Here is a 12,198-nt window from a genome sequence, read left to right on the forward strand (position 1 = left end):
AGACAATTGAGTACAAAAAAAAGGTAATTTACTTTAAATTACATTGTAAATCTAGAATATTAAGTTACAGAGCAAGTGTACAGGTTCAAACTAGAAAAAGGTGAATTTAGGACCACCAGGAAGTTGTTCTTCAAACATAGAATGATTAGCACATGGACTGGACTTCCAGATAAAGTACTCTCACTTCCACTTTTGTCCCAATAATACCATTACTCCTCACCCTGGCTGCTCTCCCAGTATAGCCTTCAACTCTGCTCCCTTAAGTCCAAGGGACGTAGGTTTGAACGGATACGGCGGACAACTGGTTTAGCCATTTACCGCCAGATCTGGCTAGACCACATAAAGCACTATTGGGTCCTGCTCTCGCGTGCTAACACGATTCACTATTCCAGGATCATCCGGAATGCAAAGATAACCCCCGGCTTCTTTTCTGTATTACAAACCGTCTTCTTAAGCCTTTCTCCCATCTCCTGTATCCTCACCACAATAAGTGCAAGGAACTCGTAGACCTCTTTGTCATTAAGGTTGAGACCATTCGATTAGCTGCCTCTGCCGCTTCCTTTCCTTCCACTACCCCACCAGGCCAAACTTTTTCTAAAGCTTTCCCTGCTCTAGCCCTGAACTCGCTTCTTTCCAAGTCTCTCTATCTTCCCTCATGCCCTCTCTGCACTCATCATGTCGATGAGACCACCCTCCTGCTCCTTCAACCCTATTCCCACTAAACTGCTGCCCACTCTACTTTCCTTCCTGGTCCCCACATTAGCTAATATTGTTAACTGTTCACTCTTAGATAGTGCATTTCTCTTGTTTAAATCTGCCATCATCACCCTCTCTCTTCAAAAAACAGCCCTTGAACCCAGTGCCCTTGCAAACCACCACCCCCCATCACCAACCTCCCTTTCCTTTCCAAAGTCCCTGAACGTATCGGCACCTCTCAAATCCATGTCCATCTTTTGCGGAACGCCACGTTTGAATTCCTCCAATCAGGTTGCCATCCCTGCCACAGTACCAAAATAGCTCTGATCAAAGTCACAAATGACATTTATCTGACTAACAAAAGGAAAACTATCCCTACTCATCCTTCTCAACCAGTTTGCAGCCTTTGACCAGTTTCTTTCAATGCCATTCCACTGTCGTCCAGCTGGCTGGGACTGCACTCACCTGGTTCCATTCTTACCTATTTAATAGTACCAGGCTATCACTTGCAATGGTTTTTCTTCCCACTCCATTATCTCTGTTGGCTCCCCCACAGAGTTATCCTTGGCTTCCTCCTATTTCTCATCTACATGCTGTTCCTCAGCAACTGCATCCAAAAACACAGCATTAGTTTTCACATGCACGCCAATGACACCCAACTCAACCACAGTACCACCTCTCTTAAATCCTCCACGGTTGCGAAGTCAGACTGCTTGTCCGGCATCCAGTATTGGATGAGCAGACATTTCCACCAATTAAACACTGAGAAGACAGAAGTTATCATCTCCGTTCCCTAGCTACTGACTTCATCCCTCTCCCTGATTACTGAGAGGCCAAAGCAAACTGTTCACAATTTCGGTGTCAAATTTGAGCCAGACATGACCTTCCAACTACATATCAGCGCCCTCACGAAGACTGCCGATTTCTACTTCTAACAGTGCCCAACTCCACCTCTGCCCCAGATCATCTGCTGCTGAAACCCTCACTGATACCTTTGTTACCTCTAAACTTGAATATTCAAACACACTTCTGGCTGATCTCCAACATTCTACCCTCCCTAAACTTGGTGCGAGTAAGGACATGGCATCAAGCCCCGTTTGTTCTAACCCGGAAAGCCAGTTGGTGAAGGATAGTGCTGGAGCCAATCTTTACTCAGTCTTACACATACAGGGTTAAACATTACAAGCATACACTTCCTAACTCAACCACAGCAGTGTTTCAACAAGTGTCTCTTTATATATGGTCAAAAGAAACCCACCATGTGCATACAATTAAATGCCATTCACCCATCACCACCATGCTCACTGGTCTACATTGGCTCCTGGTTAAGCTACACCTTGATTTTAAAATTCTCATGCTTGTTTTCAAATCCCTCCATGGCCTCACCCCTCCCTATCTCAGTAATTTCCTGCAGCTCCACAAGCTTCCACGATATTTGCATTCCTATAATTCTGGCCTCCTGAGTATCTCCAATTTTAATTGCTCCATTATTGGTGAGTGTGCCTTCACCTGCCTAGGTCCCAAGCTCTGGAATTTCCTCCCTAAACATCCCCACCTTTCTACCTCTCTTTCCTCCTTTAATACACTCCTTATGACCTACATGTTGCACAAAGCTTTTGACCATCAGCACCAAAATCGCCTTATGTGGTTCAGTGTCAATTTTTGCTTTATAATATTGCTGTGAAGTACCTTGACATTTATTACGTACGGTGAAGGCACTATACAAATAGGCTGGGTTTGCTGACAACACAGCCACTAGGTGGCATAGTTCTGACACATGTGCAAATGCAGCCTCATCAGCTGAAACGTCACTTTCTGCGACATCTCATGCAGTAATAAAGATGGTGTTGCTCAATTTGACAAAAAATTAAATTAAGCCCAAACCTCCTCAATGGCTGCGATCACTGCCTCCAACCCACCCCCAACAGTACCCTGCTCCCTCTCGCAATCACCATTTCCCTTAGACACTCCCCCCCCCCCCCCCACCCATCTGCTTCCCGCTTGCTTCCGACCTTGCTGCTTCGGCCACTCACTCCCCATCTGGAAAAGCGGCGTGAAGCGAGCAGCCAAGGTGGGTGGAGGGAGCAAGCAGCTGAGGGGTGAAGCTGCGAGGCCGGAAGCAAGCGGCTGGGGAAGGGGCATTGGGAATGGTAAATGGCGAAGGTCGGGTGCAGCGAGGCTGAGAGCAAGCAGCAGGTGAGGAAGGAGGGGGAGGTGGTGAGACAGGGTGCAAGCAGCCGGGGGAGGAAGCAACAATCGGGGCCATCGAGGGGTGAGAATATCATTACGTCTGACATCATGTCAGCGCATGCATTCATACTGGTAAGCTGGCAAATGTTCATATGCACTGATGACGCACGTCCACAATCGCTCTGAGCATGCTCTGCGTTGTCAGGAGACATTGATAGAAATGCAAGTTGTTATTCAAATAAACATAATTAGCTAAGCACTGGCATGTCTGCTGGCATCTGTTGGTTACGGAACCACTTAGCTTTGACTATAACTTGCTGTTCAGTAAAGAAGTAGCCTTGAGCTGCAGCATTACCGGGCTGGTACCTCATGCTAAGCTATGCCTGGTGCTGCTTCCAGTGTACCATTTTCAATTTTCATTTACAATTTCTTCTTGGCTTAATGAAAAAGGAGGATTGAGGTCTTGAGTTTAGTTTGTGGTTGTATAAAATTCTGCTGTTACACATGAATAGTACCTTATGGACATCCAGCTTTTTATTACACCGAATGGGAGTCTCAAATAATGAAGAATGCCCTCACTGTGAAGACGGGATCTTTTGTGTGATGGCTATTCCCACCAAAGCTATCATGGGTAAATGTGTTAGCAACAGACTGATGACAATAAGGTCAAGTAGTTGTTACGTGTTGTTGGTTCCCTGGCACAGGCCTAGTCTGGCAGCTATATCCTCTATGCCTCAGCCAGCAGTTGTATGAGTAAGCCATCGAGGGGTGAGAATATCATTACGTCTGACATCATTGTATGATGATGTCAGCGCATGCATTCATACTGGTAAGCTGTTGTTCCAGTCCTACTAAGGCCCTCTCCCCCAACTCTTTTTCCGGTACATTGATGACTGTATCGGTGCCGTTTCCGGCTCCCGCCCCGAACTGGAAAACTTTATCAACTTTGCTTCCAATTTCCACCCTTCTCTCACCTTTACATGGTCCATCTCTGACACTTCCCTTCCCTTCCTCGACTTCTCTGTCTCCATCTCTGGGGATAGGTTGTCTACTAATATCCATTATAAGCCCACCGACTCCCACAGCTACCTGGACTACACTTCTTCACACCCTACCTCCTGTAAGGACTCCATTCCATTCTCCCAGTTTCTCCGTCTCTGACGCATCTGCTCTGATGATGCCACCTTCCATGACGGTGCTTCTGATATGACTTTTTTCCTCAACCGAGGATTCCCCCCCACTGTTGTTGACAGGGCCCTCAACAGTGTCCGGCCCATTTCCCGCACCTCTACCCTCACCCCTTCCTCCCAGAACTGCGACAGGGTTCCCCTTGTCCTCACTTTCCACCCCATCAGCCTCCATATCCAAAGGATCATCCTCCATCATTTCCGCCACCTCCAGCGTGATGCCACCACCAAACGCATCTTCCCCTCCCTTCCCGTCAGCATTCCGAAGGGATCGTTCCCTCCGCGACACCCTGGTCCACTCCTCCATTACCCCCAACACCTCATCCCCATCCCATGGCACCTTCCCCTGCAATCGCAGGAGGTGTAACACCTGCCCATTTACCTCCTCTCTCCTCACTATACCAGGCCCCAAACACTCCTTTCAGGTGAAGCAGCGATTTACTTGTACTTCTTTCAATGTAGTATACTGTATTCGCTGCTCACAATGTGGTCTCCTCTACACTGGGGAGACCAAACGCAGACTGGGTGACCACTTTGCGGAACACCTCCGCTCAGTCCGCAAGCAGAACCCTGAGCTTCCGGTTGCTTGCCATTTCAACACTCCCCCCTGCTCTCATGCTCACATCTCTATCCTGGGCTTGCTGCAGTGTTCCACTGAACATCAACGCAAGCTCAAGGAACGGCATCTCATTTTCCGATTAGGCACACTGCAGCCTGCCGGACTGAACATTGAGTTCAATAATTTCAGAGCATGACGGGCCCCCCATTTTACTTTTATTTTTAGTTACTTTTTCTTTTTACATTTTTTTTTCTTTTGTTTATTTGATTTCATCTTAGTTTGTTCAGTTTGCTTACCCACTGTTTTTTTTCATGTTTGTACTTGCTGCTGTTCAATCTTCAGTTCGTTAACACCCTATCTGTGCTAATGCTTTGTCTTTCAACACACCATTAACATATTTTTTGCCTTTGCTCCATGACCTCTTGGTCAGCTATGTGGCCTTGTCCAATCTACACCTTCTCCTTTGTTATCTTTTGCACCACCCCCGGCTCACTTGCTTATAACCTTTGACATTTCTAATATTTGCTAGTTCCGAAGAAGGGTCACTGACCCAAAACGTTAACTCTGCTTCTCTTTCCACAGATGCTGCCAAACCTGCTGAGTGGTTCCAGCATTTCTTGTTTTTATTTCAGATTTCCAGCATCCGCAGTATTTTGCTTTTATTATATATATGTATGAGTAAGCCACTCTGTTTAGCACTTAAGTCCCCACCCAGAGTATATCTTGTGCACTTGTTTCCCCAGTTTTTCCCCCTACTGGTACTCAACCTGGAAGAACACGAATCTGTCAAAAGAGGGGGCAGTAGATGGTATTCAGGCTTCCCTGGTCACTGTGCTCCCACCTCTAGTTTGCTGCTAGTGGGACAGAATATAACTAGGGGCTGTGAAGGAGAATTCTGAAATGTAGACTGAAAGATAGGTGTACATAGAATCAGGCTGCTGCTCAACTAGTTTGTGGAACCAACTCGGCATCAGTCCCTCCTGGCACTGAGGACTTTGCAAGGCTAACAACTGGGCCAGGATTGCCAAATTTTTGGCTAGATGCCATATCTGGGTTGCTATTGATACAGCCTTCCTTCACGTGACTTCTGATATTTCTCTATGGTTCTTCTTTGTAGCATTTGTTTTATATTCTCAGGCTTGCTAGGCCATTTCACAGGACATTAAGTTTCAACCACATTAACCGGGTAGGGGTAGCAGGTTCGCTTCCTTAAAGATTAGCAAACCAGTTGGGTTTTTAACAACAACCCTGCAACTTTCAGACATTTTCTGGTGTTGCACCATAAATTTCCAATTTCTCTCATTCAATTTCACAACTTGTAATGGTGGAATTTGAGCACACACCCTCTGGGTTGCTAGTCCAGTACCATACCCATTATGTGACTGTACCTATTAGATTAGTTCAGTTTCTGTAGTAGTGAGAAATTAAAATATACTGCGCAGATAAAATTCAATGCAATACTAATTTAATATTGGGAACTGGAACAAGATTTTTCTTTTGGCAATCTAGTGCAGCTACTATAAATGTGTTATATTACTCATTTGCCTGTTCATCTTCCTTTCAATAAATTTGCTCGAAAACTAAACTAAAAGGAAGTCTGATACGATTACCACTTGACAAATACAGATTCCTGCTGATGCAGATTTATTCCACTCGTTAAAATATCAAAAAGTGTTTCTGTTCAGTATCTAGGCTGCTGAAAAGTAATCTACACATCAAAGATACTCTCAAAATCCAATTGACATAACTACGAGACTGATCTAAAATAGGGAAATAGTAAAGTCTAGAGCAAGAGTATAACAGGTCAGAAGATAATTAGTGTTGTGATTCAGACAGCCACTTGTTGTTGACATTGTGTCTGCCTGGGAGAACAAACTTCAGTGGGCTTTACAGTGCTCAATGCCATTGACCAGAGTTGACAATTGATCTATGAATTCTTACACTTGCTTCACTTCCTGTCATCCAGTGATCAGGTGATCAAACAGCATAGCCTTTATTTATGAATTCAACTGGCTCAAAGGTTGATCTATTGAAGCCCAGCAGCAACTAATGGACCCATTCCAAAATACCCTTCTCTTCGATCACAGAGCAGTCTAGTGCAGAGACCCAACATAAAGGATTCTTTTGCACCACATAAAGAAAAGCAATATTAATAATCATCTTTCTTTCGCCAATTCAATCTCACCAGTATACAATGGCGTAGCTCAAATAAAATGTACTCCCAAGTTTTATAGAAAGTAGAGGCCACTTCAACTTAAGGAAATTTGAAATCACTAATGTTATGCACATCAACATTGTAATATTTCACAACACCATGCACGGAAGGAGCTGTGATGAAATAAACAATGAAAAGAATTATGAATGAAAAGTCAACTGTTAAAACTATAAGAACATGGACACCTGTACCACAGTCACAATGTAGTGGTCATGTGACACTCCCCTCCCCCTCCCCATACTGGAAATCAACAAACTTGTCTGAAAAGATGGAACTCTTTAGCCTCGTCTGAAATAGCTCTGGGGAGAACCCCTTTGAAGTTGAAAGGGGCACTATTGCATATTAATAACTCATCAACATGAATGAACTAAGGATTCTGGAGACAGACTGACTCATAGCTCAAACCAAAATGAATAGGTACGAGGTAGCACCATATTAACAGAATGGTCCCCATTCAAATATAAATCCCTAGCAATGGTCATCATATCCTGGCCCACTGTGTGGTCACACCAGGGGACAGAGCCATGTATCTCTGATGTGATGGATTTTTACCTTAAAAAGTAGACCTCTGGAGAAAGGGTAGATCAAGCCAACACCTCAGAAAGAAGTCCAGCCAGAGACTGTGCAGCCAAGCAAGAACTCGAATCAGCAAAAACTAAACAGCTACTACAGCAGAGACAGCACAAAGTGACTTTAAGACTCTCCATCTGTGAAGGCAATAAAATCCTTGCCACCATTTTTGTGCTGAGTTGTAATCACTAGAACTCTATAGCACAAGTTCAAGCCAACAAACACCCAGGCCTGCACCTTTAAAAAGACTTTCCCAAGACGACTCAACATGTTTACTGTAAACCACAAACACGTCATTTTGGACTTTAAACTACACCCTACCCCTTTCTATCTATCTATTCTTGCCTATGTGCATGTGGGTAAGGTTATGACTATTTTGGGAATTGTGTAAAAAAAGTGATCTTTAACCTATAAGAAAACCAGTGATTTGCTTGTTTATTTGACCCAAAAGACATTCAGGGGCTAATGCACCATTTTAACAAAACAAGATTGAGGTCAATTGGGAAGTGAACAGTGGGAACCACGCACCACTTTCCACCTGTCTGTAATAATAAGGAAAGGAGAGCAAAAGGGAGTAATCTAAAGATTACTGTACCAGCAAGATATTGCAAGGATTGATTTTAAAGACAACCATCTTCCTCTCTTCTCTCCTACTTCTCCCCCCCACTACCACAGAAAAATGCAGGAACATACTTGCAGAGTTTCATTCTTCAGGCTTGACAAACTACGCTTTTTTCTTGGGCTAGTGTTGTGCACCGAATCCAAAGGGTACTCGAATCTAACACCAAAAGGAAAAAAAGACATTCATTTTCAGGAGTTTTGCCACATTTAAATGAGCAACTAATCCTATTGCATATATTTATATAAGTGAATAAACAGAAAGAATCTACATCAGCTGCACTAAATAGTCTACCCATGCTTCTATTCCACTGATCCAAGTTATAATTTTAGATTAAAGCATCCAGTTGATATAAACTTGTCAATCAATTTTTGACAATCAAGAAATACATTAACACATTGTGCTCATTACACAGTGCCTTTAATATAGTGAACACCTCATGGCATTTCAGACGAGACTTAGAGAGATAACCAAAGGAATAGTCAAAAGACAGATTTTGAGAATCTTTATGATGGAGAAAGGTAACAAGGTGCAGTAATTTGAACAAGAGGTTAAGAGTTTGCTGTTGATGCAGCAAAGGTAGGGAATATACTCAATGCCAGTATCAGAAAGACAGGTTGGGGGTGGGAGGAGGTTGCAGAGATAAGGTGGGAGGAGGGTGCAGAGATAAGGTGGGATGAAGTCATAGATTTGTCATATGAGGATCAGAACTTTGAATTCATTATGTTGGGATCAGTAATGAGTAAGCAGGCCAAAATTCTGGAGGAAAAATTTTGACAAGTTGGAGTTCTTGAAGAGCGAAATGCAAGACCACAAACAAAAGTGTGTATACTGAAGAAAAGACTGAAGGTAAAAGGATGGATAAAAGCAAGGATGAGACAAGGAGAAATTGAGGGCAATACTGAAGCAATTCTGTAATTCAAATAAAGAGAGATATAATTGATAGAAAAAGGTTGATCGAAGATGGAAACCCTAAGGAAGTGAAAAGTTGATGCAAGTCATTTGATCCACTACATCTGTCGCCCAGTTGTGCCTGGTAAAAGTGTGCAACCAAGTATACCGCAAAAGCAGAAAAATACAAAAATACGTCAAAGTATAAAATAGTCAAGGATTTCTTCTTTTCCAAGATAAAATTAATGTACACCACACTTCACATTTGATATTAATATTTTTAGCTGCTAGGTGAGTCTCTTTATAGTTTTAAGTGAGCCTTTAATACAGTTAACATCTAATCCCACTTCAGAAGATTGAGGGATTTGACCAAAAAAGTAGTCAAAGCAATAGATTGTGAAGCAGCTTTGGAAGGTGCCTTGACCTTATTCTCTGGAACACACTCCTGTTCCACTGGAGGAAGAGAGGACCTGCAGTCAGTAATGTTATTTATTACCTGAAGTAAAGGTCTCCATTGTTTGCAATGGATGAGCTCAGAGACACTTTCCCTTAGGGACCTCTGGTAGGGAAAGAGGCCCAACGTCACATATCTCCATAAATGAGAAAAGTTGCATTTAAAAGAATTTTTTCTAAATACATTACATTTGTTTTGTGCAATAAGTACTTGCTCTAGAATTGGCTTTCACTTATAGTATTTTATTCATGAAACACATCATATTTTCCAATAAAACAACTGTAATTACTAGTGCATTTGTACAATATTTCCAGCTTCACAGCAAATTTGTCATTTTTGCAATTCCAGATCCCTCTAGTGGCATTGATTGTCAAAGTATAAGACACAGGTGGTTTATACACCCTTCTAAGGTGGGAACAGACATGGCAGCACAAAGCTTGTTGTGAATCGACTTTATTGTGATAAAGGTAAGGGCAAGATTATTAAGTTTTCCATAGTCATTGTAAAACAGTCACAAACTCGGGCAGTGTTTAAGTGTAATACAGAAAATACTACTCATATTAGAAACTGAACAGTAGAGCGCACGACTAATTTCTTTTGCAGCTTTGGGGCCCTCAAGTCTTTTTGGTGTCTGTCTGTCTCTTTCGTACTTTCGCTTGTCTCTTGCTGTTGGTTTGAAGATTTTCTCAGCCATACAGTGTCAAGGACAAGGCTTGTTTTATCCTGGCAGCTTTCCAATTAGCTCTCCCTTCTCCCAACCAGTGATTAGTCTTGTATTAAAGAATGCCTTTCTTAACCAAGGATCCTTTTGTGATGGTTGCTAACCTTTGGAATAAGCACAATGTAATATCCCTTTGTGTTGACTACTTTATCTCGATGCTTTTTACATTTTGTGGTTCCTTATCTTATTGAGAGACAGAAGCTGTTCTATTGTCTGCTTTCAAGGTTTCATCATTTTCCTGCAAGTTAGCATTTTAAAACTTGACAATCTCCCAAAATCCCTCTACCTTGACATCTTGTCTATACTGTGCCCTATTTCCTACGTTTTCCCACTTTACCATCCTACAAAGAAGGGCTCTAATAAAGCTAACTGTTAGTTTCTAATAGTAGATTTTAACTATTAGTATTCTGATTAGTAACTTTTTAGTAACCTAATAACCTTATTAATTTTAGGTTGGCACCTGCATACTGAGCTTCTTGCACTCATTTATTGCAATTACACCTCACTTCCCACTAACACATCCCATTCTGCATTTTAAAAAATATATAAACTGAAAAGCATTCTACTTTTTTTTAAATGTCTTCTTGGTGCTAGCACCATTTTGGAGCTAAAATCAACAATGGAAAAATTGATCAATAATTGGTTACAAGATGAAAGTCAATTAATTGATGGAAGAGTTGGCGTTGTCCCGCCACCTCTGACCAGATCAACCTTTAAAGGAAAATTTACATATGAAACATGGAAGATCTGCTGCAACATGAGCTTGACCAAGCCTAGCATTAGCTCTTTGATGATGCCTGGACAGTATAGCTTGACAGCACAGCAAGGGGTAATGACCAATAATATTTAAATATTTCCTTATTGATCACAAATATAGTTTACAAAATAAACTTGGAAATCGAATGCTATATTAGTGTTACCGACCTATCAATAACATAAATTGTCAATTCGAGCAAGTTAAGCCAAAGGTAGTTTTATTTGCATCCGAATGTTACCTGAAAGAACGATCAATAACTGTGAACACATCACGATGCCTTAGACGTTCAGACTGAAATACAACTTTGCCATTCAAATGTGTTCGATTCACTTCGCTCAAATTAGTTAGAATTACCTGTAAAGCAGAAAGCAATATTTTAAAAGGTCGTAATGCTTGCAGTAATGAATCTTCTAAAGCAAATAGCTAAAACAATAAAAAAAAATTACCTCATTATTTTCATTCACTTCAAGCTTACAGTGTTCTTTTGAAACATGGGGCAATTGGATACGGATGTCACAATCAGTTTTCCTACAGAAATACCAATCACAGGTTAAGTAAAAACACACTTATATCTAGGACAGTTATATTTGGAAACAAAGATGCAGCTTAGCAGCCTTACCTTCCAAACAAGCATGAAGATGATGTCAAAGGAAAATTATATCCATCTGCTCCAGTACGCTTGATAACTATAATTTTACCATACAGCGGCATTTTCCAAGACAATATTTTCTTACCTGAAAATACAGTGGTTAGAAGTTACACCGTGAGGTGTTTCTAATACTCATTTCAAGCAACATTTCCAAAACTTTATTTAAAATCATACCTTTACCACATTTCTGCTCTGAAGAATCCTGCAACTAGAAATAAACACTTAACATTTAGACCAAGAATATTTAACAACTATTCAGTGATATCAGCAACTTTCAAATGGTAGTGTGCTCGTACACAGCGCTGATTTGTACTTTCACTAGGTCAGACAGAAAACTATATATTTGTTAGGACTATCATTGAAATACAAAAATGAAATCTCCCAGTTCGACAGGGCGTCATGCACACGGAGCACTTGGGGCAGTTTATCCTTAAAAAGATATAAAATTTATAGAAAGATGCAGCAATCTTAACCACTCTTCAGTCCAAATTGTCACCATAATGTATAAATTTCAAATTTCAGATACTGGTCTCAATATTGGGAAGAAAAAAAAACCGCTGGTAGCAATCTTTTATTATTTGATTTATCTTAAAAATAAACTGAAATTATAATTAAAAACAAGAGCGAGCTGGAAATATTCAGCAGATCTGGCAGCACCTGTGGAGAGAGAGAAACAGTTAGCATTTCAGG

At 41.6% G+C, this 12,198-nt stretch overlaps 1 protein-coding gene across 7 annotated transcripts in view; it reads right to left on the reverse strand.

The window, feature by feature from the left end:
• Positions 1 to 12,198, reverse strand: part of mki67 (marker of proliferation Ki-67) — a 76,205-nt gene that overhangs the window by 54,390 nt on the left and 9,617 nt on the right. For 5 of the 7 annotated variants that reach the window (XM_068052726.1, XM_068052724.1, XM_068052725.1 and 2 more), the window contains exons 2-5: positions 11,479 to 11,593; positions 11,306 to 11,387; positions 11,098 to 11,213; positions 8,111 to 8,195 (exon numbers count right to left, since the gene is read on the reverse strand). In XM_068052726.1, the coding sequence (XP_067908827.1) occupies positions 8,111 to 8,195; positions 11,098 to 11,213; positions 11,306 to 11,387; positions 11,479 to 11,570 (375 nt within the window). In that variant the 5' untranslated portion in view covers positions 11,571 to 11,593. Of the gene's footprint in view, positions 1 to 8,110; positions 8,196 to 11,097; positions 11,214 to 11,305; positions 11,388 to 11,478; positions 11,594 to 11,682; positions 11,717 to 12,198 lie in introns of all 7 variants that reach the window. The other 2 variants (XM_068052721.1, XM_068052722.1) reach the window with 1 other exon arrangement.

Source organism: Heterodontus francisci, chromosome 20 (genome assembly GCF_036365525.1).
Source record: "Heterodontus francisci isolate sHetFra1 chromosome 20, sHetFra1.hap1, whole genome shotgun sequence".
Lineage (NCBI taxonomy): Eukaryota > Metazoa > Chordata > Chondrichthyes > Heterodontiformes > Heterodontidae > Heterodontus > Heterodontus francisci.